The 27,467-nt window shown below is 47.6% G+C and overlaps 2 protein-coding genes and 1 long non-coding RNA gene across 8 annotated transcripts in view; 1 reads left to right on the plus strand and 2 right to left on the minus strand.

The window, feature by feature from the left end:
• Slc14a1 (solute carrier family 14 (urea transporter), member 1) overlaps positions 1 to 21,292 on the minus strand; it is a 42,029-nt gene extending 20,737 nt beyond the window's left edge. For 2 of the 3 annotated variants that reach the window (NM_028122.4, NM_001171010.1), the window contains exon 1: positions 2,415 to 2,599. The gene's annotated coding sequence lies outside the window, so the exon portion shown is untranslated. Of the gene's footprint in view, positions 1 to 2,414; positions 2,600 to 21,167 lie in introns of those variants that run through there. The other variant, NM_001171011.1, reaches the window with a different exon arrangement.
• On the plus strand, positions 350 to 22,631 carry Gm36338. 3 transcript variants are annotated; one of them, XR_386380.4, is made up of 4 exons: positions 350 to 604; positions 5,798 to 6,062; positions 9,112 to 9,297; positions 21,561 to 22,631. It is a non-coding gene; the product is annotated as a predicted gene, 36338 (long non-coding RNA). The 3 variants fall into 3 exon arrangements; XR_386379.4 differs by lacking the exon at positions 21,561 to 22,631 and adding an exon at positions 14,831 to 15,792; XR_877590.3 differs by lacking the exon at positions 21,561 to 22,631 and having other exon boundaries at positions 9,112 to 9,549.
• A 2,685-nt stretch (positions 22,632 to 25,316) lies between these two features.
• Positions 25,317 to 27,467, minus strand: part of Slc14a2 (solute carrier family 14 (urea transporter), member 2) — a 450,807-nt gene continuing 448,656 nt past the window's right edge. For both annotated transcript variants that reach the window (NM_207651.3, NM_001110273.1), the window contains one exon: positions 25,317 to 26,313. In NM_207651.3, the coding sequence (NP_997534.2) occupies positions 26,113 to 26,313 (201 nt within the window). In that variant the 3' untranslated portion in view covers positions 25,317 to 26,112. The remainder of the gene's footprint in view (positions 26,314 to 27,467) is intronic.

A 27,467-nucleotide genomic window follows, 5' to 3' on the forward strand; every position in this document is an offset into this window, starting at 1 on the left:
TATAGTAAGAGTGATAATTATGGAATACGGAATATCATTTTGTTAACAAGAAACAATTCTGAGTTAAATCTAATAAGAGTGTCAGATTTTGATAATTCCCTTTCTTTCCCCCCTTTCCCCTTTCATTCTACTCTCCCCCTTCCTTCCTTTCCATTGCATTCAGAAAACAGGTCTTCATTCAGAAGTTCTAGAATGTTCTATGTGTGGTATTTGTCTCTTCCTTTTTCCTCTGTATTTCCACATTCGTCTACAAGACTGGGAGTGAAACCTGAAAATTTTACCAAAGCGACTCGAAGAATCCACAGTTGTGGAAAATATTTCTGACATAACCTATGGAAAAGTGTGTGTATATGTGTGTGTGTTTGCGCGTGCGCACTCATGGTAAGCTTTCTGGCTAGTTGTAAACGATGTCCCTGGTGTTTGCAGAGTGAACAGGTTTTGTTGGTAAGAAGGAAGAATAAGCAGCCCCACAGTAAGGGTTTTATACTAAGTCAAAGGCAGGGGAGGGGCAAGAAAGGAAGAAGAAGAAAAGAAAAAAATGATTGAAAGCAAAAGGAAAGGAAAACTCAAGAAACACAGGGGGGAGAAGAGGTCTCTCCCTCAGGTAAGTGCCTGCCGCTTTGCTCTTCCCAGTCTGCCTTCCTCCACACACTGCACACAGAACCATTTCCACAAACTCAGCATCAATATATTCTCAGAGACAGAAATAGACAAATAGGCAAACAAGGTAGGGTTTGGAGGCCACATGGTTGAAACTTCCATGTTATAGAAAACTGAGGCTCTATGGTGCCTCTGAAGTCTACCAGGCCAGAGGCAGGCAGAGCCAGTTTATGTAGGCACTAAGTCCTGCAGCTCTCTGTCTTCTGCTTTGGGGCCAGGCAAGTTAATGCCATCCAGGAGTTTACTGAAGCCAACAAACGACAGAAGCAGCTTCTGCGTGGAAGGGTCTGAGGGGAGTGGCAGGGTACAGCAGCCTGAATTCAGCCACCTTGGAGGAACTCTGGGCTATGGGGCTGAACAAGAAAGAAAGGGCTCAGTGTCCTCTATGGGATCCACGACTGTCTGTTAAAAGTAATACCAGCAGTTCCTCAAAGCCAGCCACTCCTGTGCATTACGGATGTGGCTACAAGTTAACATCCAAAAATATTCTGGAAGCTGTACATGCTCAGCCTTGTAGCAGGAGCTTCGAAGTATGTTTCAGAGCCCAGATCACCAGTGAAATGCAGCAGTGCTCAGTATTTTCATTTGAGACAAACCTGAAGGTCTCACTTCGACTGTCTTCCATCTTTTATTACACACAATGAAACTCATTGTGTTGTAGCCTGTATTAGTAATCCGCACAATTGGAGACACCTAAAAGGCCTCAATTTTCCACGCCTCGAGTATCTCTTCAAATAACACTAAGTGTTAGAGCCAGGTTCCTTGAAACATTTTCATGTTCTGTCATAATAAAACGACTCCCTGTGCTGACACTTATTTGCTACTTTGTCGAATCTTTATTTTAGGTCATTTTTGATCACAACAGCAGGAACTGCTCAGTTCTCCTTAGAACTGTAATCAGAAACAAAGAGTTGCTGTCAGGTATTCCTGCCCTCCTGACTAAAACACTTCCCTCCGAGGCAGACACCACTCCTCAGAGCCTTGAAATGTGTACAGCGACAGAGTGACAGAGCAGCAGAGCATGCTGCAGGAAGCCACCAAATCTCTGGCTATGCTTGTGACAGATCAGAGTTCCCAATGGGCACACACACACACTCCCTTCAGCAGGACAGCACATGCACACAGGAGCCCTAAGCCCAAAACTGGGCAGGGCTGTTCCTAGTACCCCACGTTTTCTTGTGAGTCATATAAATGCCTCTGCTAGCTTTGCTTAGTTTTTCAAGAGCGTATCCTGATGAAACTGTGCTGATTAGTCAGGGCCATTTAGTACAGAGTGGGCACCCCGTGGAAGCTCTCTTCCACACCAGCCCAGGGCAGCTTCCACCCTGTCCAGGAATCCTAACAAAGGCACTACTTTTAAGCTTCTGGGAAGAGGACTGTGGCTTTGGTAAACAGCCTTCTAGTCTACCAGATCTCCAGCTATTCAGTTCCAACAATTAGAGACACATTTCACCATTTAAAAGAGAGCAGAATTGGAGATGGGAAGGCAAGAGAGGACAGAAAAGAAGGCGAGCACGACCAAGACAAAGTCCGTGTGTGCATGTATACAATGTTGCAGTAAAGTCCATTAACTTGTAACATTAAAACATATAACAATAACCACAACAAAAATAGAAAGTGTGGGATCTGGAGTCAGACACATCTAAGTTCAAACCCCTTTAAAAAGAAAGGGGAGGGGGATAAGAGTAAAGAGGACGAAGGCAGCCCTCAGCAAGGACTCATTGGCAATCAACAGAAATGAGGATGCTACTTACGCTCAGGCTGGCTTCCTGGTGGCAGAAGGCGGCTCCAGATAAAGAGCAGCCAGGCTCTTTTAAACGGCAGGCTTAGTGCTGTGGAGAGGTGGTGCAGAAGAGGCGCCTCACCCTTTTATACCCACAGTCTGCTCTTCAGGTCTGCGAACCAGTTGCTTTTCTCCTCCCACTTCAGCCTCGGACTCCAGAGTGATGCCGTTGGGGTGGGGGATGGGGGTGGCCCCTGGCTTCAGTGCCTCCTGTCTCTCCCTTGCTCTCTCCTCTCTTGATATGGTGCCAACCATCTTGTCACATCTGCACAGCGTCTCAGGGTCTTTACTTAGTGATAACCAAACTCAAGTTCACCTTTTCAATTCTATGCCATTTCCTACCCTCAACTTGAACTGTTTCTGGAAAGATTTGTAAAGATACACAGAGTGTCATTGAAACGACAAAGCACAGTGGAGCGAAGTGGCTGCGCCTGTGATGGAAGTTTCTTGGAGTTGACATTTCTGTCCTGGTGCTAAGACGGGAAGATCCCGGGGCAGTGGGAGAGGCAGACAGGACGAGGGGGTACAAGTTATTTCTGGAAACTAACTACCTGTTGCCCATGCAGGAAAACTAAACCCACACATGCTTCCCTGGTCGCTCCTCTTTCCAGGTAAAAACTCCAGGACGCACTGCACTGCCTTTAAAACGTTAGCAGACAAACGTCCAGAGCAGACTCTAACATGAAAAGTTTCTTTCTTCCCCATCCTTCCCGATTTCAGTTTTGTGGCTTGTTTCTTTATGTTAGAAATATAGTAAAGTCGGGTGCGTGTCTGTGAATAAAGACTTAGAAAAAGCCTCCCTGCTGCCAGAGGTCTTCCCTGCACACCCGCTGATGAGCGGATTCTCCTTATCGGCCCTCCTTCAGGCGGCCTCGGACTCTCGGGCTCCACCCACTGGACGCAGGCCAGACCACTGCGCTCCTTCTCTGCAGGGGGCCCCAGCAGAACCTAGGGCTGAGCTGATCCCAGGAGGGAACCGGTGGGCCCAGGTTCACTGTGAGAACTTCGAGATCCCCACAAATCTCTAACACCCCCTCCTTTTTTTTTCCCCTGGTAAAATAAGTAGAAAATGAATCCTCTTGGTTGTCCTACAGCTGGTGTGGGGCCAGCTTGGGAAGGAAGCCTTTTCTGATGTTCGTTAGGCACTGGAACCACAATTTCTAATAATAATAATGATAAATGATAGTGATAAGAACGATAAGAATGACCCAAAAGGGTTGAGTTTCCTCTGGTTGCCAGCATTGTGTTAAACACCTGGCAGGCATGAATCATTTAATCTCCTCCAAATCCCTATATGGAATGCTGGGCTGTACTCTGGTAGAGCGCTTGCCTTTCATCCTTCAGGCCCTACGTCACAGGACTGCAAAAAGCCAGCACCCTCCTGCCCCCAAATGAACAATGTGCAACCCCCTACAATATAAAGAAAACGAAGCAAACCCTCTATAGTGTCATTATTCCTGATTTGCAAGTGAGGAAACCAAGACTCTGAGAGCCGAAGTTCACTTGTTTGGAGTCTGGATGTCAGCTGTGCAAGCTCTGTCCGCTATTACCAGCTCTTGCCTGTGTGTTTGCTCACGACGTGAGCCATCACAGCCCCTCAGCCCCCATGCAGCTTCTCCCTCTGGCTGTTATCAGGTGGAGTGAGTGGGTTGAGCGTGTTTCAGGTCTTTTGGACAGAGCCACTTTCCCCAGCGCCGTTCCGTCCTCCCTGGCCTCTGCTCCAGTCCTGCAAAGCCAGCCACACCTTAAGTGCCTGTCACAAAATGCAGCCCTGACTCAGACAACGCAAAGGAGATGTGTAACCAAGGCAGCCAAACCTGAGTGTGAATCCTGGTTTTGTCCCTATGTGACCTTAGATGCGCCATCCTTTCAGAACTGTGAAACGGGTGACTTATGTCCTTTAGTGGTTGTGATGAAGAACGACGCGGGTGAAACCTGGACTCAGGTGGCTGGTGTACCCCTGATCTGCCTTCCCCATCTCTGCCCGCACTGCCTTGGCTTCCAACATCCTTCAGAGCCCTCTCATCTGGCTCTTGATTTCAGACTGGGTGCAATTCAGGGAGCAATGTCAAAAACTCCCAAGTTGCCGGGTGTGGTGACACGTACCTTTAATCCCAGCACCGGGGAAGCAGAGACAGGTGGATATCTGTGGGTTTGAGGCCAGCCTGGTGTATATAGAGAATTTTAGGGCAGCCAAAGATAGATAGATAGATAGATAGATAGATAGATAGATAGATAGATAGATAGTTGATAATCTTGCTTCAAACAAAAACAAACAACCCCTCTGAAACAAAACAAAATAAACAAAACCCAAACTAAAGTTTTGGATAGTCATTGATTGGGGTTTGTTGCAGTCTCATCTGCAAGATCTCTAGAAACCATGGTTGGTTCTCTCCAGATGCTGTGGCTAGTTATGAGCCAAATGAGTGTACACATATGATATCAGAGGAAAATCGGAGACAGCTAGCTCCCCCTGGGAGCCGCTGGGAGCCTGGGTATAATCCTGGTGTCTTAAGACAGCCCATTGCACAACTCAGTGCTTTAACTTAGTGCTTCTGTGATGCCTTCCTATGCCACTAGCCAGGTAGCCGAGCATCCGCTGTGCAGTGCTAACGCCCCACTACTGTTCTGGCCATGCCTCCCTTGGCTTCCCACCCCCTCTCCTCTGCAGCGAGCCTTTTGGCCTCACTCCCACCTTGGCTCTCAAACCCAACTTCCCTCCTCCCATCTGTACAAATGTGCAAGCAACGTGGGACTCTCCCGTTCTCCTTTTACCTTGGAGTTTCTACCCCAGAAAGTTCTTTCTAGTCTCTTCCTGCCCACCCTCTGCCCAAATCTATTTGAATTTCTCACTGAATTCTCAGCAACTTGAAACCATCTCTACCTATCCCTTGCTGGTCAGGTAAAATACAGGCGAGTCCAGAAACTGCTCTGGTATTGTCTTCTAAATGCTTCCTGGGTGAGGGCCCACACTCCTGCAATCACAGCACATGGGACGTTGAGGCAGGAAGACTGTGAGTTTGAGGCCAGCCTGGTTACACAGTGAGATTCTATCCCAAACACTCCAGCCTTTCAAATACTGTCCAGTCCCACTCGGTCTGGATGGGGCTGGACAACAAGATTAGGATCCAGCAATTCTCTTTACTCATGACGAATCTCTCTCTTTCCAGAATGATTTTGGGAAAGTTTATTAGATATCTAATGTGAGAGGAGGGAAGGACTGGGTAGCAAAATGGAAAGAGGAGAAAGCAAAAACTGGCTAGGGACTGTATAACATTTCCCTATGTTATATCGTGTTTACACATTTCAAATACTCATTTGGCTCAGAACTAATCTGACACTATTCTCTTTCAGTCACTGCTTGACATGGACCCTTCTACATGCAGTTAACTGTGGAAATACGAATATGTAGCACGGCTGTGGCCACAGAGAGATTCTATAGAGAATGCCTCTATAGTCTCGTCTGCATCTGAGCACCACTGTCCTGAAGGGCAGGGAAGGACATTACTTCTGCTTCTTTCTCCCCCTCACCGCACAGCAAGAGAAACAAAGACTGCAGTGGAATATTCCTTTGCAGCATGCTCTGATCCGAGGATATTTGGGCTTCGTAAACAGTCAGGTAAAAAGGCATCAGATGAGAGTTAAATCGATTACTGACCCAGAACACCACGTGCACTCCCTTTGTGGAAGGTGTTCTCTAGACGTGGTGCTTTGGGGCCAGCAGGTTCATAGTGCAAAGGTCTCACAGAGGCTACTATTGCCTGCCTGTCCCTGCCCCTGTTAGGGGAGCATGCTGGTGGCAGGGGTGTGGGTGGACCTGCAGGTCTTTCCTCTTCAGTACAGTACAGTATACAGGACAGTAGTTAGCTCCAGTGAGCACAGAGCCAAACTATAAGGAGCCTCAGTTTCACCCACAACTTTTGTCAGACACACACAAGCAGCATTTACATTACAACTTGACCAGAGTAAGACTCAGGCATCTTTAGCTAGTGATTAAAGCTATGAAGGTTATACGTTGTATAAATGTGAAGTCTAAGGGGCGATCACGAACATTTTAGATATGTATGTATTTCCGGCAACACAGTTCCTAGGCACAGACATGCCTTGAGGGTGTTGGGCTGCCTTTGACAAGGGGGTCATGGGAACTAGCAATGCCTTGCTGTTGCATTTGGTTTTCTAGGATTGAAATGTTGTTTCTCAAGAGGAGCAAAAGGGAAAAGGGTAGGGAGAGAGTGGTTTCGATCTTAGACAAGGCAGAGAAAGGGAGAGGGAGAGGGAGAGGGAGAGGGAGAGGGAGAGGGAGAGGGAGAGGGAGAGGGAGAGGGAGAGGGAGAGGGAGAGGGAGAGGGAGAGGGAGAGGGAGAGGGAGAGGGAGAGGGAGAGGGAGAGGGAGAGGGAGAGGGAGAGGGAGAGGGAGAGATTAGGGCTTTGAGAAGAGAAGGACTGGACTAGCAGCTCATAAATCCTCAGAGCCCCATCTTGAGAGTAATTCACCAGCCACTGGGATGGTTCCTTGTGTTGAAAGACAGACACTAGGAGGAAGGATATTGGTCCTCAGCGGAGGAAGTGTTGTTACTCGGCAGTTGGTTTGGAAAGAGAAAAATGTGAGTCAAATGGAAGTCTCTGGGCCACTGGGGGCCAGGTCACTCACCAGAATCTGGGTGAAATGGGAAGGGTGTGGGTTAGACAGAGGCCAGGGAGGCAGTCGCTGGCTTGGGTTCTTCATAGTTATTCCAGATGTCTGTAGGTTTAATATCTGCTGGCTGAACAGTCTGAACTGAATCCTTCATGGTTGTTGGAAGTGTCTTTCTCCCCTTCCTTCCTTCCTTCCTTCCTTCTTTCCTTCCTTCCTTCCTTCTTTCCTTCCTTCCTTCCTTCCTTCCTTCCTTCCTTCCTTCCTTCCTTCCTTCCTTTCTTCCTCCCTCCCTCCCTCCCTCCCTCCCTCCCTTCTTCCCCCTCTCTTTCTTCTTTCCTCCCTCTTTCTCTCCTCACCTCCCTTCCTTTCCTCCTTCCCCTCTTCCTCTTCCTTTTTCTTTCCTATTGTTGGTATCAGCCAAGGCTGGATGGAGTTAAGGTCAGAACAGAACATCCAGGCAAATGATTCTGGTTCGGACCAATCCTCATATCATTGGTTCTTGGATTCATGAAACACCCGACTTCAGGTATTTTGTTATATCAATGGAAAACTTTGAATAGCCGACATTATTTATACAGCTACCTCCTTTGACCTCACACTTTTATAGAGTTGTAGACCTTTATAAGCTTAGAGATTTGGCTACCATTCAAGCTCAATAAGTGTTTGATAACTTTTTTATCTCAAATATCTAAACAGAAAAACCCTCATTTTAAAACAGTACTCATGACAGTGTTGGAGGGTGAAGTCACACCAGGGAAGCCATGGGGCATTTCAGGGCAATCAGGGCCATGCTCAGCTCACACCTGTGTTTTATGGAGGAGAAGAAAGTTTCATACTCAGATCGTTGGCTCAGTTATGCAAGAGACCACGCCCCGAGGTCCCTAGGAGACCCTCTTTTTTTTTTCCTTTTGCTTCAAAAATCTTATTTCATCTGTTCATATAGTTGGTCCAGTCCAACTATTTAAAAATAAATATTATTTATTTATTAATAATTTAATAAAATAAAAATAATTGTTATTTAAAAATAATTCCAATCTTAGGAACCTTGGAGCATGGGTTCTTTAAGGCGGCTGCTTCCTCTCACCCTGCTTTGGTTGCACCCTGTGAGGTAAAGTTTCCTGCGGTTTATTCTTTGGCTGAGTCTCAGTGCGACTTGTATGCTTGGCTTGCAAGCTTTCTGGCCCAGTAGACCCACACCACTTTTCTTGTCCCTCTATTTTCTCACCGCCCACTGTGTTCTGTGAACTAAGAGCCAGAGGTTTCATAGATGAGCGGAACACTCTTAATTTTAATGATCTGGGATCGGCAAACTTTTCAACTGCTCTGGATCTTGCAGCTCCTGGATGTGTGGTGTCACTCATATTGGCTTGAATTCTCAGCCCGTCTCTTCGAAGTTTCCCTTGGTAACTCCACACCCACCCTCTGTCCACTCTGCTTCCTCCCGAAACATCACTTTGTTTAGCTAGCTCACTGGACAGAGTCCCAGGGTAGGCATGGAGACTCACTAGACTCTGACAAAATGGGCAGTTCATCTGCTGGCATTTCAATTGCCTCACTTGTTAGAGGATGGCCTGGCTACATCAGTGATTCTCAGACGTGGCTGTGCATCGCAATGACCCAGAGAGCTTTAAAAGCACGCTGTGCCCCATGTGGTTGGTTTGAGGCAGGAGGATTGCACTGTGAGGATTGCAGTCGGTGATTGCACTGTGCAGGCCGCAGTGAGGAAGTGAGCCTGGATCTCTCTAACCCTGGGCTCTCAGTTGGCGCACTGGGGAAGTAGGTTATAGGAAGGTAGGTGGGGATTCGCAGTTAGAGGTTCAAATTCCAGTCCGCAATCAAACCACAGGGGAAACTAGTTAGTGTTTGTGAACTTTAATTTTATTATAAAATTAATGGAGCTTAAGGATGTCCACCTTGCCAGATGCGAAGATTTCGAGCAACCAAGGCACACGATAGGCGTTTGAGCAAAGGTGGCTTGATTGGTTCCTCCTTAAAATAGTCCCTGACTGTGACTTCTCATTTCTGCCCGTAGCGCCATCAAACATCAATTCTGAGGCATGTGATGACACGCACCTTGTGATCCTAACCCTTGGGAGGCCGAAGCAGAGGGATCACAAATTTGAGGACTGCATGGGCTTGCTGGGGAGGACAAAATGGTAGCTCAGTAGCCAATCCTCCCCATGAAGCACGGATGGAGGCTTCTTTTCATTCATTCCAGGTAAGGTTCTTCACAATCCTTGCTATGCAAAGTGTCGTCCACCGCCGAGCGGCTCTGCAGCTCCCGGGGACTTGGTGGACATGGCCTCCTCAGTTCCAGCAGGACTTCCAAATCAGAACCTGCGTTTCAGCTCCATCCCCAGGGAACCTGAGTGCATGTGAACTCAGAATCTGCACTAAGACATCTTAGTTCCTTGAGACTTAGTAGGGGGTAGGGTGGTGGTGATGGTGGTGGTGGTGGTGGTGGTGATGGTGGTGATGGTGGTGGTGATGGTGGTGGTGATGGTGGTGATGGTGATGGTGGTAATGGTGATGGTGGTGATGGTGGTGGTGATGGTGGTGATGGTGATGGTGGTGGTGGTGGTGATGGTGGTGATGGTGATGATGGTGGTGGTGGTGGTGATGGTGGTGGTGATGGTGGTGATGGTGATGGTGGTGGTGGTGGTGGTGGTGGTGGTGGTGGTGGTGGTGATGGTGGTGGTGGTGGTAGTGGTAGTGGTGAATTCAGGTTCCTGGAGTGGTAGCAGTTTACAAATTCCAATGCCTTGCTTAGAGACACACTGGTGAATCCCAGTGAGTCACACCAGTTGGCACTGGGAACATCTTGACCTTGGTTGGGCCACGCCTGTGAAAGGCAGCGCTGTAGGCAAAGCCTGTCAACCTCGAATCCCATTACACTCCATCAAGTCCCCACCATGCTCGCCCTTGCCTAGTTAGGCTTGGTGTGTGCGTCAGGGCCATCAATCACCAAGAGATAATACCACAGGTCACGGAAGCGGCTGCTCACACGCAGAGGAGCAGGGCTTCCTCCAGCCCAGGAGCCTGGCAGCAGCTCCTACAGTCTGTTCAGAGACCTCTGTGTCATGCTCACCCATGGAACTGACACCTGCAATTGCAATAGAGGCCCCCAGAAGTTCTCAGATCTCCCCCAAGCTTATCTGTGGGCTCTACTCTTGATTTTGTCTTTTCCTTTCTTTTTATCTGTCTGTCTGTCTATCCATCATCTATCTTCTATCTATCTATCTATCTATCTATCTATCTTTTTTTTTTTTTTTTGAGACAGGGTTTCTCTGTGTAGCTCTGGCTGTCCTTGAACTCACTTTGTAGACCAGGCTGGCCTTGAACTCAGAAATCCGCCTGGCTCTGCCTCCGGAGTGATGGGATTAAAGGCGTGCGCCACCACGCCCAGCTCTATCTATCTATCTATCTATCTATCTATCTATCATCTATCATATATCTTATCTATCTATTATCTATTTATTGTCTATTATCTATCATCTATCTTATCTATCACCTATCTATTATCTATCTTATCTATTATCTCTCCATTATTTATCATCTATCTCATCTATTATCTATTTATTGTCTATTATCTATCTTATCTATCATCTATCTTATCTATTATCTATCTATTATCCACCATCTATCTTATCTATTATCTATTTATTATCTACATATCATCTATCTGTTATCTATATTATCTATCCTATCTATCTATCTATCTATCTATCACCTATCTATTATCTATCATCTATCTTATCTACCTATCTACCATCTGTCTTTTGTGCCCAGCTTTTTCTGAATATCCCTGGAGGTCCTAGAACTCACTCTATAGACCAAGCTAGACTCAAACTCAAACTCAGAGATCCGCTTGCCTCTGTCTCCTGAGTGCTGTGATTAACAGCATGTGACACCACTGCCTGGCCACTATTTTGTATTTGTATCTCAATCCTCGGTCCTTGGAGTAAATCCTACACTTACTCTGTATATTATTCCTGTAGCTAAAATCTCTTTTAGGATTCCCTGCAGCTCTACATTACAGCAATAGATGTGTTGAATTCCTCTTTGCAAGGAACACCTTCCCTCCTTTCCAGCTGCTGCCCCTCACACCCAGGGCAGGGGTGGGCTAACGGGTGGGCCTATGTCTCTCATTAAGACTGACTGATGAGAAAAGCTGAACTTGCTGGCTACAGCTGCAACCATCAGCCGCTCAGAGTATCTTGATTTTTTGCCATGGTGTTCATCAGTATTTACAGCTATACAATTTTACTTTATTATGCTTGCCTAATGGCCAGCAAGCCTCCCAGAGGGCAGAGTCTGGCCTGGTCTTAGCCATTGCTTAGTCCTGGTATTGGGTTCAGTGTCTGCCACTGACGTTCTCAGAGACTTATTTGCTGAGTCACTGGAATGTATGGGTGATTGACTTTGGGGATTTGAAGGGCTAACGGGGATTTTGTGAAGTACTGAGAGGAAGCAAGGCCTGGGGGGCGGGTGGGACTTCTCCCAATCACAGGCCCAAGAAAGGGCTTACAGCATCATACCAAAGACATGCCCTCTAAGGAGCCATGCCCCTGCCTTAGGTCAACCAGCCTAAGGTATAAGCAGCCAGTACTCAGTTCTCTGCTGTGCTTACAGTTTTGGCCTCTAGGACTGCCCCAAAACACCTAGGCCCTTCTGAGGACTGCAGGCAGAGAGGAAACCTGGCTTTGCAGAGCCTCCTTGGTATAGACCAATGTGATAATATAAGATAGCCTTAATGCCAGCTGCTAAACACAGACCAAACCAAACACCTGGAGTCCTTAAGGTCTCAGTGTGAGGCACGACTGCCTCTCTTCCCTTAGTAGCTTAGCTGTGGCATCAAATTCAGATGACCTTGGCCAGCTTGCTACCTCTTAGTGCTCAGGATTCAGCCCTGTCATCACCTGCAGACCACACTGCAGCCTCCTTCTGTCATCTGTCTTGTCCTAGTTTTCTGTCCTTCTGGCCTCTGGCAGACGACGTGTATAAGGTAGGTCTTGTGTCTGGTACAGAAAGGGGAATCAGTTACACGTGTGTGAAAGCCAAGGGTGTATCATCCATCAGTGATTAGTTTGCATGTAGAAGAGACCCTAGCACAGAAGGACTTCTAATATCTCAAGTCTAAGAGGGAGCCTGTTCTCCAGGCTTAAAGCAGAGAAGGCAGATTCTTTTTAAATAATCCATGGTGCACTGGATTGTGGGCAGGCATGATTTAGGGTTAAATGGTGACTTACAAGGAAGAGAGGTGAAGGGATACAGAAGATATAGACTTCAAATCTGAGCTGCACTGAATGAAGGTGGAAGTAGAGGGGATGGCCTTCCTGTGGGAGACCTGATCACAGGCTCAGAGAGGCAGGGTAACTCAGGGCCACTGGCAGCCTGGGATCAATCTGCAGGGTGTGTCGGGTGAGTCATGGCCCACGAATCTTGTCTCTGCTATGTCCACAGGAAAGCAACTCCTGTTTGTGTTTACAGAAGGCATCTGCCAGCCAGGTGAGACAACATCATGTCCAGGCACAGAGCCCCCCCCCCCACTCCCCACCTCCAATAACAGCATAAAATTAAGAATAGACACAGCAAAATGCTACATCATAACAGAAAAGGCCTAAGTAGAAAAGACCTTGATGGACATTTAAAGTAGTGAAATTCTTCTAAACTCTAAAATATTGGTAATATTAGTATTAACCCCAACCTGGTTAACGTTGGAAGTTCTGCCGGCTTCCGATCAAAACCTTCATTTGGTTACCACTAATGAAGAAGCGGGGGCTATTTTTAAAAAGCCACAGAGCATGTGCTTGCCAAGTCATTAGGGCTTCTAACAAGTTCTTTACAACGAGAGGCCTATGATAAACAGGAGTGTTGGGACAAGTGTTCAGAGCTGCTGCTGCCTCTAACTCTCCGGTTCTGAATCCCAGAATTACCAGAGGAGGTATTAAAGCACCGGGAAAATTTAAAGCCTTGAATCCTGAAAGGAGAGATGGGGTCAGTTTGATTGCTGACTGGCTTATGACTGCAGAATGTCAGACAGGACCAACGAACAGGCCTGGATCTCAAGAGCCAGGGACAGTGGAGTTCTGTATGATATTGGATGCTGAGTGTGTATGTAGGAGTGGACCACAGGCCCTGGGGCAAGACAGTTCAGGGGAAAGGGCTGCAAACATGAGATAGCTCAGGAGGAAAAGAACTCTTGATAGGCACTGGGTACCGGAAGAATGAATCAAAATGGCATCACACATTGGTGAGGAAGTGGTGGCCCTTGGGAAGGGCTGGCAGCCTCTGTTAGAAAAGACAGGCGGCACCGTCCCAGGTCTATACACAGCAATGCCCAGTGCAAACAGGCTCAGAAGAGCCACAGGGGCTAAGGCAAATGCCCCTCAACAATGCAGAGGCTAAATAATGGCAGTTTGACAGCCAAGGCTTGCAGCTCCACTCTGGTGTGAGTGGATCTCACCATGTTAAGTGAAAACAGCCAGCAGCAGAGGGGAGCGGAGAGTGTAGGATTGCGTTTATACCAAGGTCAAAACCTGGGGTTCACTCACTGGAGTCAAGGGTTCAGATCCCACTGGAAGGGGCGCGCGGCTGCTAGCGATGTTTGTTTCTTTATTCATTTGCTGTTTCCTTGGGCACGCTGGTTCAAGGATATTCATTAGGCTGTTTACGTGTGATGGGTGCATTCGGTTTATATCTATCGTGCTTTATAAAAAGAATGGAACGGCATGGAGTATATAGTAAGTGCCGCTGAGAGTCTATTTGCGGTGCTGATTTGAGAAGTCTGGACAGGCAGGTGGAATCCCAGCATGTGGTGAGAGACACATGGCTTTGCGCTAGGTAAGACTGGAGGGCTGCATACGCTGAGGCTGGAGATCATTTGCAGAGAACAACAGGGCAGATGGGAGCAGGGCGCGTCATGAGAATCATAGAGAAGCAGATGAGAATGGGAGGAGGAGGAGGAAGAAGCAGACAAGCCAATCACATTAGAGACCATTTCAGCACCCTTGACACATCGACGGGACTCCGCTGACCACGGAGCTTGTGGGGAGATGAGGTAGACGCTCTTTTATTTCTTCAGGTGACACTGTCCCCACCTCCCTCTAATTTATTTTCGTGGAGCTGCTAGGATGAAATCCAGAGCCCCATACGTGCTAGGCAAGATAACCTCTCACTTAAAAAGTGGCAGGAACAACCTGGGCCTGATATACATGTTTATAATCCCAGCATTTTGGGGGCAGAGGCAGGAGGACCAGAGTTCAAAGTCAGCCTCTTCTATGTAGTGTTCAAGGTCAGTTTCAATAAAACAAATGGAAGGAAGCAAAGAAAGAACACAGGAAGAATTGACCAGTGAACTGTCCAGGACTAGTGAGGTGTGGAAGGAGGGAACACCCCAGTCTTCCATATCCAGGGTGTCTCTGGCCATAAGCTTCAAACATCTTAGGCTCCTGGTCAGCTTGGCCAGCCGCACTAAAAGTCCTTGAAGGTCAGTCCAAGAAGTGTTGGGCAGTGTGCTGCCCGGCAACTCTCCCTGAAGCACGGAACGTCTTGAGAGTGGGAAGATGTGCATATGCCCGACAGCCATGCGGGCTTGTCCTACTGCCTTGGGAAGCGCTGCGCTTTGCTAGTAAGCACGGCAGGTCAGAAGGTCAGGGCATCATCCTAAACACCTGTGCGGGGTGGGGCTGGCGGCTGGGCTGTTGTGCCAACAACAGGAGCCGTACATTTCCTCTAATGGAAAATACCAGGTGGGAGAGCTACGAAGCCCCAGCACAGCATCGGAGAAGCATCTCAGAAATGCAGAAGAAACACCTCTCCTGCTTCCCTGCCTGCACGCCTCCTCCGGAACGCTCGCCACCATGCATGCAAGGGTAGGAAAGGCCAAGAAGCTGATTGGGTGACTGGAACGGAGGAAACCCACTGCTGTGGTCTGCACTCTGAATATTCCCCCCAAAGGCCCAGAAGGCTTGGTGATGAAGCCATGGTGCTACCGCGAGGCATGAAACCCTCAGCAAGTGGGGTCTAAGAGAAAGAAGTTAGGTTACCGAGGGCCTGCTCTGAAAGAGGCTGTTGGGAACCTGCCTCTTCTCTTCCTCCTGTCTCTGCTTCCTGGCCATCCTGGGGTGTGCAGCCTCTACAGGTCTGAGTAGTGTGGCTGAGTGTCCTTGTTCTGCTACCTCTGGGATCAACCATCTCCTTATGTGTTGATTACAGCAGGTAATTGGCTGTAGATGAAAAGCTACCCAGCCTTGGCTTGTGTTCAGGGCCTGATGTCTACCCTACTCTACTATCCCTAACTCTCGTGACTTCTCAATGAGACTTTACATGGAAGTGTCATGTTCTCTGAAGGGGAGTGTTCCAGTACAGCTGTCCCCATCCCTACCGAAGCCTGTGCTGTCCCTTCTAGGACAATGCTAGATGCCTGAAGTCCTGGCACTGAGACTTCTTAGCATAATAACATGAGAACTAGGATAATTCTATGTCACCTTAGCCTTTTTGTCTTTAAATGGTGTACTAGCTGGTTTTGTGTGTCAACTTGACACAAGCTGGCTTAATGGAGAAAGGGGCCTCCCTTGAGGAAATGCTTCTATGATATCCAGCTGTAAGGCATTTTTTTAACTATTGATCAAGGGTGAGAGGGCCCATGGTGGGTGGTGCCATCCCTCAGCTGGTGGTCCTGGGTTCTATAAGAAAGCAAGCTGAGCAAGCCAGGGGAAGCAAGCCAGTAAACAGCACTCCTCCATGGCCTCTGCATCAGCTCCTGCCTCCAAGTTCCTGCCCTGTGTGAGTTCCTGCCCTGACTTCCTTTGGTGATGAACAGCAATGTGGAAGTGTAAGCAGAATAAACCCTTTCCTCCCCAGCTTGCTTCTTGGTCATGATGTTTTGTGCAGCAATAGAAACAGTAACTAAGACAAATGGGATGGACACCTCAATGACACCAGAGAGACAGCACCTGTGTGTCCCTAGCCCAGAGACCAGCAAGAACTGGCAGGCAGACAACCATTTGTAGCTGGTTTCAGTCTCATTCCCATGAGCCCCTCCTGGGATGCTCACATCAACACGGTGTTCTCCAAGCATCGCTCGCCAATTCCCTCAGGGAGGTAGAGCATCTTCGCTTCTGCCACCTCTGATACATCTGTGCACATATTTGAAATGTCCTAGCTCATTTGTCACATCGCAAGTGTAAATAGAAACGCAGTTGTAAGTACAGTTGTTGCAGGGCATCTGCCTGGTTATAGTCTGTTTCTCAGCCTGGGCGGTGGTCACACAGGATATGTTCATTTATGGGGAATTTATTGCCAAAACGCTCCACTTACATTGATAGACTCTTCTGGATACATATTATACTTTAATAAAATGTAAAGAACAAAATAAAATGGAAACACAGCTTGCTTCTTGCTCAGTCTCACAGTAGGAATGTGAGACTGTGTGGTGGATTGACATGACATGTGAGACTGTGTGATGGATTGACATGACATGTAAGGCTGTGGGATGGGTTGACATGACATGTGAGAGAGACTGTGTGATGGATTGGCATGACATATGAGACTGTGTGATGGATTGGCATGACATGTGAGACTATGATGGATTGACATAACATGTGAGAGAGACCGTGTGATGGATTGGCATGACATGTGAGGCTGTGGGATGGGTTGACATGAGGCATCTGCTAGTTTCCTAAAATGTCCTTTGGAGAAGATGATTGGAAGGCCACCATCTGATAAGCAAGGAGATCCCATCAACTTCTTAAAAACCAAATCAGGAGAACATTAAGATGAAGTGTACGTAAGTACTATGCATGTCTTGAAGAAAGGTGTTCAATTTTGTTTGGAGAACCAGAGAAGTCCTCGTAGAAGACGCTAGCTACATGTGAGCTGGGTGTTGACCATGGATGGAGAAGCATTTTCAGTGGATAGTGGAAGAAAGAGATGAAAAGAATAGAAAAAGAAAATTAAGGTGTATTGAAACCAAGGCGCAGGAGTAGTCTAATGATGGAGAACTCTCTCTCTCTCTCTCTCTCTCTCTCTCTCTCTCTCTCTCTCTGTTTGTGTGTGTGTGAATAACTTGCATGTCAGCCAAGGGTTTGGGTTTTATCCTTCAGTCAGGTGGGCCCTGGGCCCGCACCATTCTAACTGCTGTCATAGAACTCATCCACACTAAACATGTTAAACACTACTCTGTGACTCAAGGTTTCAGGGCTCTTAGCAGTGCAGACTGCTGCCTCCTGTTAGGAGGCTGGCTGGGAGCTCCTCATGGGGCTTCACCTCATTTCCCTATGAAGGTAACTTAAAGTAGGTATGAGCATTCCTTTCAGGAGGAGAAATACCCGCTTAAAGGGGTGGTCTGTGCATTCCTTTTGGGGGGAGAAATAACAGCTTAGAGAGGTGCACTCCTTGGTCCCAGGGATGCCAAGTGTGCTCTTTAGCAGCTGTGCGCTTGCTTGCACGTGTCCTAGTGAAAGATAGGAATCACTGTACCAGTGAAGTGGGGACAGACAAGGAGCATGGAGCGACCGACCTCTAAATGGCTTTTGGAGGTACTTTGGCGCCCTCTAGTGCAGGCTGCATGCCTGAGCCCAGTGATTGTAATGTAGCTTCTTAGGGTATAGAAGATTCTCTCCCAACATAGGAAAATGGGCGGTGCAGAGGCCGGTTAGGTAAAGGAAAAGGTTTCTTAGTCCTCCGTGTCTGTCACCTCTGTCCCCTTCTCTCTACAGACACTGGGCTCCTTCTGGATTGAAGGATAAACACAGTTCTTTTTTTTTATTAGGTATTTATTTCATTTACATTTCCAATGCTATCCCAAAAGCCCCCCCCACGCTCCCCCACCCACTCCCCCACCCACCCACTCCCCCACCCACCCACTCCCCCACCCACCCACTCCCATTTCTTGGCCCTGGTGTTCCCCTGTACTGAGGCAGATAAAGTTTGCACGACCAATGGGCCTCTCTTTCCACTAATGGCCGACTAGGCCATCTTCTGATACATATGAAGCTAGAGACACGAGCTCTGGGGAGTACTGGGTAGTTCATATTGTTGTTCCACCTATAGGGTTTCAGATCCCTTTAGCTCCTTGGTTACTTTCTCTAGCTCCTCTATTGGGGGCCCTGTAATCCATCCAATAGCTGACTGTGAGCATCCACTTCTGTGTTTGCTAGGCCCCGGCATAGTCTCACAAGAGACAGCTATATCTGGGTCCTTTCAGCAAAATCTTGCTAGTGTGTGCAATGGTGTCAGCATTTGGAAGCTGATTATGAGATGAATCCCCGGATATGGCAGTCTCTAGATGGTCCATCTTTTTGTCTCAGCTCCAAACTGTGTCTCTGTAACTCCTTCCATGGGTGATAAACACAGTTCTTGAACTTTGATACACACAGCGTTCATCGGGGACTTTAGAGTGCAGTTTAGGGTGGGTTCTAGCCCCAGAGTCTGTGGTTCCTTGGTCTGAAGTGGCTATAAGAATCATATTTTTGACCATAATTAAGTGATTATAATTCAGGTGGGTTTGGACTGTATTTTCAAAAACCAAACCAAGTTAATACATTGAAATTACAGCAGGTCCAGAGGAGTTGATACAACTGGGGGTGATTATGCTAAATGAATGAAATAAACCACACTCAGAAAAATACCGCATTCCCCTTCATATGTGGACTGTAGATAGATGTGCATGCGTATGTGTGTACATGCGTGCGTTCGTGTGTGTGTGTGTGTGTGTGTGTGTGTGTGTGTTTTGAAAGAGGTGTAAAGGGTGGGAGGAAGAAAAGGGAACATTATTATTTATATGTGGAAGTAGAAGGGTGAACTGTTGGGGCTCAGAGATGGCTATGTGGTTAACAGTGTTTGCTGCTCTTCTCAAGGACTTGTTTGGCCCAGCACCCACGTCAGGTAGCTCCCAGGCACCTGTAGCTCCAGTTCCGAGGGATCCGAGTGTCCTGTTCTGTCCACCTGTGGTAGGGTGCCTAGACCCTCACAGAGACACACATGCATACACATATACCAAAATAAATCCTAAAATGCTTTAAAAAGGAAGAGAGGAGATTATTGGTTGGGGCAGGGGTAGAGAAGGGAGAGATGGAGAGAGGAAGGCAGTAAGAATTCAGATAAAAACAGAGTATAGCGATAATATAAAAATATAACCTTAGTATGAAGATGTCACAATGAAACCCATGTCTTTGCTGACTGGAGAATTAACAACAGAAACTTCTACCACATAGCACCACACACTGCTTAACATTTAGCCTCTAAAAATGATAATAAAAAAACAAGAGTCCTACATAAAACAGGACCCCTAATTAAAACTGGGACCCCTAAAACCAGCTCTCACCTGCACCTCTGCAAGCCAACCAACACAGCATCCTATGGCCTAATCCTTAAATATTCAACAGAATTCAAACCAGCAAGTGCATCCTCATGGAACATGGAGCTGTTTGGAGGTGTGAGTGTGAAGAAGCTGCACTCGGGGGCAGCACAGAGAATCACAGCACATGAAATGCACTCCTGCCCACAAACCGCTCTGGCTCTGTTCCTGTCCAGAGCTTGGAGCTGGGGTCTAGGAGCCAGGATGAGGCCTAAAGAGGAGGAGGAAGCAACCCCTAGAGGCAGCTGGTGAGCTCAGGGGGAGTGCTGGGCTAGCCTAGAATGCCTCTCTCCCTCCCTTCCTCTGTCCCTCAGTCCCTCCATATCTCTCTGTCTCTCTCTGCCTCTCTCTGCCTCTCTCTCTCTCTCTCTCTCTCTCTCTCTCTCTCTCTCTTTCCCCGTCTCTTGCCTTAGTCTGTAGTAATGGAGTTCACTGTGTAGATCAGGATGGGCTTGATCTCAGAGAGATCCTCCTGCCTCTGCCTCCCATTTGCTGGGATGAAAGGCAGGTACCACCACGCTGGCCTTACCACTTGTCTGTCAGAGGAGTCAGGATGCTGGCTTAAATACCCAGACCCAGAATTTAAGACTAGTAGTCACTAGCCACCTCTCATCTCTTACCCCAGAGATAGGAACAACTTTCCCCTGACAAAAATCATGCTGACCACACAAGGCCTGCACCAGTCCAAACCAGACTCAGTCCCAGTGCTGATAGAAGTGGAGACGAACTTGCACCCCTAATCGAGACTCTCTACAGCTGACAACCACTTGCAAAGGTAAAATTAGTTTCTTCAAGGGAGTCTCACTGGACTTACAAACCACACTAAAAGACTCCACGCCCAGCAGTAGATGGCCAACACAAAACAACTCAGTGGTATTTTAGATTTTTTTTCTCATGATGCTCTGGGCATTTTGTTTTAATTACTGGTCTTTTGCTTGTATATTAAGGTGGGGGGGATCTGGTTGGGGATGAAGGAGGGGGAACCGTGATCAAAATATGTTTATTATATGAAAAAATGATTTCAATCAAAGCATTAAGCTACCTGGGTGCCTCCCACTTGATAACTCCCTCCCAATGTTGATAACACACAGAGAGGTTCCTCCCTCACCTTTCAAAGGTATGTAGCAACTTGACTGCACACAGACACACTCTGGGAGCTTCGAAAACCATTCCCACCTGGGCACATCCTAGCGCTCGGATGGGGCCAGGCTGGGTCCTGAATGCCAGGATTATTACACTCTCCCTGCAAGCAAGCACTGCCCGAATCCCTGTCCCCTGATGCTCCTCCTCTCTGCACCTGCTCAGGCAGGTCACGACAAACTGTCTCTGTAGCACTTGTGATTCCGACAGACCCCCCCCCCCCCAAGAAGTTAAGTGCAGGGCAAGGGATTGAGAGCCACCCTCATCTCTGCAGCAGTCTGTGAACCAGGCAGCTCTGGGGGGGGGGGACTGGAACCCCCCTGCATTCTTACATCAGAACAATCCGTTCCCACCCCACATTTTTCTGTTTTGGTTCTGCAAGCCCAGAGCCTTTTGCTCTTCCCTCTGTCTCCTGAGTCCTGCCTATCTCTGTCTTTTTTTCCTTCTGATCTCAAACTATACCACTTGAGACTTCCTCCATGCCTATCTCCGTGGGGCAGGCTCCCTTTCCTAGAGCAGCTGCCACCAACACCTCTACAACCCTCCGGTCTTCCAGCCCCATGCTTGGGACAACCCTCCATTCCTACCTGCTCACAGGTGCGCCTGCTACATCTCAGGGGCTGCCATGCCCTCCTCTGGCTCCCACTGGGCCCCTGCAGTGTGGCAGGAGGGGCTTCTGACTACCCCACGGGTGAATTTTCCCTTTAGGCTCACTAGGCACACACTCAGCAGGCTTCTGGGGCCCGTGCTAAACTTTGCTTCTTTATTTGGTATTTTTTGAGCCGGATGTTTCTGGTTAGTGGTTTCATTTCTCTCTTTTTTTGTTTTGTTTCCGTTAGAGTGCAGAGCACTATAGCCCCCAACTATTACTGAGAAATAGACTTCACTTTGGAAGTTCCCCACTTCCTCCTGCCTGTTGGTACCTGGTATTCCTCATTATGCCCCGTGAGGATGGGAACTGAGGGCTTACCATTTTCCAGGTATGACTCTTTTAGAAGAAGACTACAGCCCAAGAAACAGAAGCCACAGTTGCTTGCGAGCCTTGGGTGCGCACTGGAGGACGCCTTGGGAGCACGCACTGGAGGACGCCCTGGGAGCACGCACTGGAGGACGCCCTGGGGGGCATGCACTGGAGGACGCCTTGGGAGACCTGGAAACATGCCGTGTTCACGCTTGACCCGCTTGGTCCAGGATGAGCCTTTGCATTGGAACTGGGTGGTGTTTGTCTGCCTGAAGCATCTATGTAGAGATCTCAGGGGCTGGACCTTGATCCATGCCGTTCAAGAGTTTACGGGAAGTTCAGACTCTTGGCTCCATCTGGACCTGCTGAACCCACATCTTTGGGGCTGAGGCTCAGGGGTGTGCACTTTGAGGAAGCGCCACAGAGAAATGCCTACGAACACAACAACGTATAGCTAACGCGTCACTGCATGGGACAGAAAGGGAAAGGGTTTATTGGAGGCAGGATCTCATTTGTAAGCCTACAAGAGAGTTTCTCAACGCACGACGCTAGAGACACAGCACCCATGACTGAGAACGTAAGAGAGAGGCCCGTTCTCAACTCTACCACCACACACACATCAAATCCTGGGAGGAGCCTAGTTACCTCTGTTAGATATGCAGGTCCAAACCAATCCTGACATACACTGGACTTCAACTGGTCCTGACTATCTATCTACCTGTCTGACTTGAGACTATCACATGACTCAGGGGTCCAAGGCATGGGGGAATCTGCTTACTGTTGTGCCAGGGAAATGTTAGTGATCCCCGAAAACATACACAGGAGCCAATCTGATGCAACTCACAGCAGGGTCTTTATTCTATTAGAGCTAGTTCCGCCCCCCAAACCCACCACCATCACACAGGACGGTTTTGGTGGTGCAGGAGCCCCGAATGTCTATCAGGGCAAGGCTTTATAGTAAGCAGAAGCAGGGAATACATGTGCAAGCATCTAATTGGAAAGCTCCTGTGGCCTTTAACGTAATTGGCCGGTGCTGGGAGTCACATCATAAACTTAACTTCTGCTCCCTTCTGCATTGGTGGTCGTTAGGCAAGGGGTGGGCTTGTAACCTGGGGTACAGGTTTGTTGGGGGAATACCAGCCTGTTAGTCTACCTAAGTTCAGACTTGGGTCAGGTTCTCTAAAATGGAGTCTGAATTTAAAAGCTTTGGCATCTCGTTACCACGGAGCCACAGCCCGCAGCGGGAATCTGTAAGGGCAGGATGGTTATGGAGTTATTGCACATAAGTTAGTGATGACTTTGAGGCTGCTTGGTGTGGACTGTTCTGCAGGTTGTTCCCTGAGCACACACATATGCGTTAGAAGGAGGAGCTGGGCAGTAAGTTCTGGAGGTGAGATTGGATGGGGCTGGGCTGTTGGAAAGTCTTGTGTGTGCGTATATGTATATGTATTTGTTATGCGTAAAACAGAATTCAAAGTCTATCCAGGACAGGTAAATGATGCTGTCAAAGGCAAGGGGGTGGAGATATGTGTCAGCCGGTAACGATGTAGAGCTACCACATGGCATCAACAGGATAGTGTGAGGAATGAAAGAGACAAACAACAGCAAGAACAGTGTCTGCCCTGAGAAATTTTTTTTAAAGGTGTTTTTTTTTTAATTTATTTTATTTTTACTATATGTAAGTACACTGTAGCTGTCTTCAGACACTCCAGAAGAGGGAGTCAGATTTCATTACGGATGGTTGTGAGCCACCATGTGGTTGCTGGGATTTGAACTTCGGACCTTTGGAAGAGCAGTCGGGTGCTCTTACCCACTGAGCCATCTCACCAGCCTGAGAATTTTTTTTTTTTCCTGAGAGAGTTGAATTAATCACATGTCTCAGCCTTGGGTAAACCAGCTTCACTGTTCATGCAAGGACTTTCTCATGAGTGAATGAAAGCACGGATATTTTTTATACCTTATTTTGTTCCATACATCCCATGATTTAATATGCTGTTCTGTTTGTACATGTGCTTACAAAATGGTAACATATATATGTGTATATATATATATATATATATATATTAATGGTAATATATATATTTACCATTTTGTAAGCAAGCACACACACACACGATTTGTAGAATTTGCCATTTTCTGTGGTATAAACCTTTCACTAGGGCTGCTTTCCAGTGACCAGGATGATGTCATTGGATGGCTTGTTGAATGACTTCTCACCTGCAAAGCTACTCTCGGGTCTTGGTGAAGCAGGCTCCAGCTGTCTACTTCTTAACTGAACTGCTAGACTTGACAGTCCGAGTTGAGATCTCTCACGGACATCGTATATTTTCATAGCCATTTTCACCCCATCTGTTTCCACCTTGCTTGGAATGCTGGGCCGACCCAGCTTGCTTTATAGGTGACGCTAGTGAAGTACTCAGAACAGCTGAAGGATTTTATTAGTGGTCAGTAATCAAAATGGCACAGGCACGGAAGGGTTCCTACTCTTAATAAAATCAGATTATAAAACATTGGTGGAAATACACAAGGACCCATTCTTTAACGGTTAGATGTCATCACATCCTGGTTGAGGGGCAGCTGAGTAAGCTTTGAGCATAAACAGCCTTTGGGTGAAATTCCTGAATGCTTGATCCTTAGAGAGCCATAATTTCCATGGTCATTAAAACACAGCCTGGGACCTTCTTGGCCTCAAGGTGTGATCACAACTCAGAGGTGGCTCTGCAGTGTGAGTCATTTCCTTCTCCTATGGGGAGGGCTTTTCTGCTTGGAGAAGTGCTCTGTTTTCCTGGGAAAGTCATAAGGGTGGAATAGGATCTGGAGGAGGAATATATGTGTCAGGGCTCTTGGATTGCTGGTAAAAACTGGCAGGGATCTCTGGCATACCGAGAAATAAAAAATATCAATGTGGAAACTAGCTTTTTTTTTTTAAATGGATTTCAGTAAAATGTAGTTCTACCTTTCTTCCTTAAATATGAATTTATAGTCTGTCTTCTTGCTGTCGCCTATCCCTCAACCATATATGCATGTATATATTTTTGTGTGTGTGTGTGTGTGTGTGTGTGTGTGTGTGTGTTGGGGGTACACGTGGAGGCCAGACATCGAAGTTGGCCCTGTCTTTACTATTTTGCATGGAATTAGGAGCCCACCAATTCTGCAAGTTTAGTTGGACTGCCAGCTTCAGGAGTCTGCCTGCCTCGTCCCACAGTTAGGATTGGAGGGGCCATGCCTATAGCTCTTTATGTGTGCCTGGGAGTCCGAGCTCAGGTCCTCGAATTTGTGTAGCAAGCACTTTACTGACTGAGCCGTAACCCCAGTCCTGAGTCCCTGGTTAGCTCAGCACCTCATCACGCTGAACTGGAAGCCCGTGTTGAGGTCTCAGTGTTGTTAGAAGAGGTTCCTGCTCCTCTGGAGGAGGGCTGGAATGCTGGGCCAAGTGGCTTTCTATGAAGGATGCCTGCACCTCAGGAGCACAGAGGGAGACACACCAAGAATAACTAACAAGTGGCTGGCCATTCAGGAAGGGCTGGGTTAGTAATCTTGGTGCGCAAGGCTAAAAGACTGTCTGCTGAGAGGTAACGGGAGTTTAATCTGCACTAACACCAGGGGAAGCAACGCGCATGGCCATAGCAGTATAACTCTCCACAAGAAAACCGACATTTTTCCTGATCACTCTTACGCCCATTTTCTCTTTCCAGACACATGCTTGGGTGAAAAACCTCCCAGTGCACTCTACTTGAGTGTGTAGGAAAGCCCTGTTTTAAGAAAACCCAGATACCAACTTGCAAATTTCAAGTTTAATGACAGGACTGATTTTGAAGATTACATAAGCAAAGACATTTGTTGACACTATGATTGGATGTTGGAAAAGATCAGTTCATACCATATGATATTTCTGGAAGTATTTCTACTGTGCAAAGAAGGTGCACTGGCATTTTCAATGATTCAGGTGTCCCAAGTCTGGAGAGCATCTCCTCCCATGTCTAAGGATAAACTCCCACAGGACACTTAACATTTTCCTCTCTCCTCTGAGAGCCATTCCCTAAGTATCTCAAGTCAGGATAATCACTTGCTGGTCATGGTGAGTTGATTAGTTTACAGGAGATGGAAAAGAATGTTTCTGAGGTAGAAGGACTCTGGAGTCCCTCCTTGTCGTAAAGAAATCTTTGGCAACAACAACAACAACAACAACAAAACCCAGGCTGAGATGGGGGTGGGGTTAGGGGGAGGACTGGCCTGAGAGAGTTGGAACTCATTAGTGGCAGAGCAGGGTAGGGACCAGGCCCTCTTGCCTTGCAGGCTAACGAGCATTTCCTGGCATCATGCTCTGTTCCACTGCATAATCGAAAGGGGTGGCTAACAAGTCGTCCCCCGTCTTCCAAAAAAAGAGAGTTCCCAAAGAGCCATCAGTGGGTATTTATTCTAAACTAGCATGACTTTGATGAGTTCTGCACACCTTAGTGAGGGTCCCAACCAGAAAGAAGGGAGGTTCAGTGACCTTAGCTTTAGCTTAGGTGCAGACCATGTACCCGGACAGAGGCTGCCTTGACATGGTGTGCTTTAGAAAGGGCAGTTTAGGAGACGTCGTAGGCCTGGTACTTAGTTATCGTTGATGCCCTTCTGTTTTTTTCCTGGGACAGGAAGTAGATGCGGTTGGCCTCTGGGTAGGTGACTTTGCTGAGAGGCAGCTTATAGATGGCAGGGTTGTTGCTTGTCAGGAGGAGGAAGGTGAGCGCCGAGAGGCAGAAGGGCCAGGTGCAGGGTGGTAATCCAAACTGGAGGGAGAGGAGAAAAGAGACATTTATGTTACATCAGCTGTGAACGCTTGTTTAACTAGCCCTTATTTGTTACGTATAGCCCAGGTTACAGGAAGAGCTGATTGATTGGTGAAGGGAAATAGTTAATTGATAGCCAACATAAATGAAAGCAGGTCTTTAGTTTATCCTGTGACAGATAAACACACACCTTCCAAAATGGGGCTACTGGACCCTTCATAGTTGATCATGTATTTTTACGTACAAGACTTGTTTTGTCTTGGGGAGCCTGGCCAGCCTATACTTCCAGTTCCAGGAACTGTGGGCGTTCCATGCCTTCTTCAATCAGCCTTCTTTGAAGGATTGCATTTGGCAGCCATTTTTTAGCTACATGGCTGTAGTTGATTGGACCAAAGAGAGGCACCTGATTCAAACAGGCTCCTGGCATGAGGCCGTAGAATGCCTCTTTAGAGAGGGTGAACTGAAGGGCACAGAGACTGTATCTGTAGGGCTCTAGGTCTGAAAGGACTAGAGGACCAAGTAGTGATAGAGGGCACTTAGAAACCGTGGAGCAGAAACCTTTTATGGCGACGCAGGCAATGAGCAGACGTGGAGGGAAGCGGAGGAGTGGTGGGCTTGTCCTTGCAGAGGGAGGGGAAAGTTAGCTACCCATCTTCTTAAGGGTTCTCCCACCTCCACACTCATGCCTCACCACATTGACCTGCCTTGCACTCCCCGAGGCACTCTGCAACATCTAACACTTCTCCCCATCCTCCCCCCACCCCCAGATAGCTGAGTGAATGGTTTGCCAAGAGCCTACAAATTCAGTTATGAGGCAGATCACATGATCCCTCCACTCTCCAACATTTTAGCACAATCAATAGAAGCCTCAGGTGGTGCCAGGGGGTAACACTCCTTGTCAGGTGGTGCCATGTTCTTGTCACGTGACAGTCCAAAGAGCACACTGCTAGCAGGACTTGGAACCACCAGAATAGTACCAGAATGGAGGCTATAAGGGAGATCTATGAGTGATGGACTCCACTCAACAAGTCTTCCCAAAGCTCTAATAAGAAAGATGCAATAAAGTGTTTTGGGAAGCATCCATTGAAGCCCCACTGCAGACAAATCTCAGCTCTGATTACCTTATCATAGTTTTTTTTTTTTTTTAAATCTTC

This window comes from Mus musculus, chromosome 18, assembly GCF_000001635.26.
Source record: "Mus musculus strain C57BL/6J chromosome 18, GRCm38.p6 C57BL/6J".
Taxonomy (NCBI): Eukaryota; Metazoa; Chordata; class Mammalia; order Rodentia; family Muridae; genus Mus; species Mus musculus.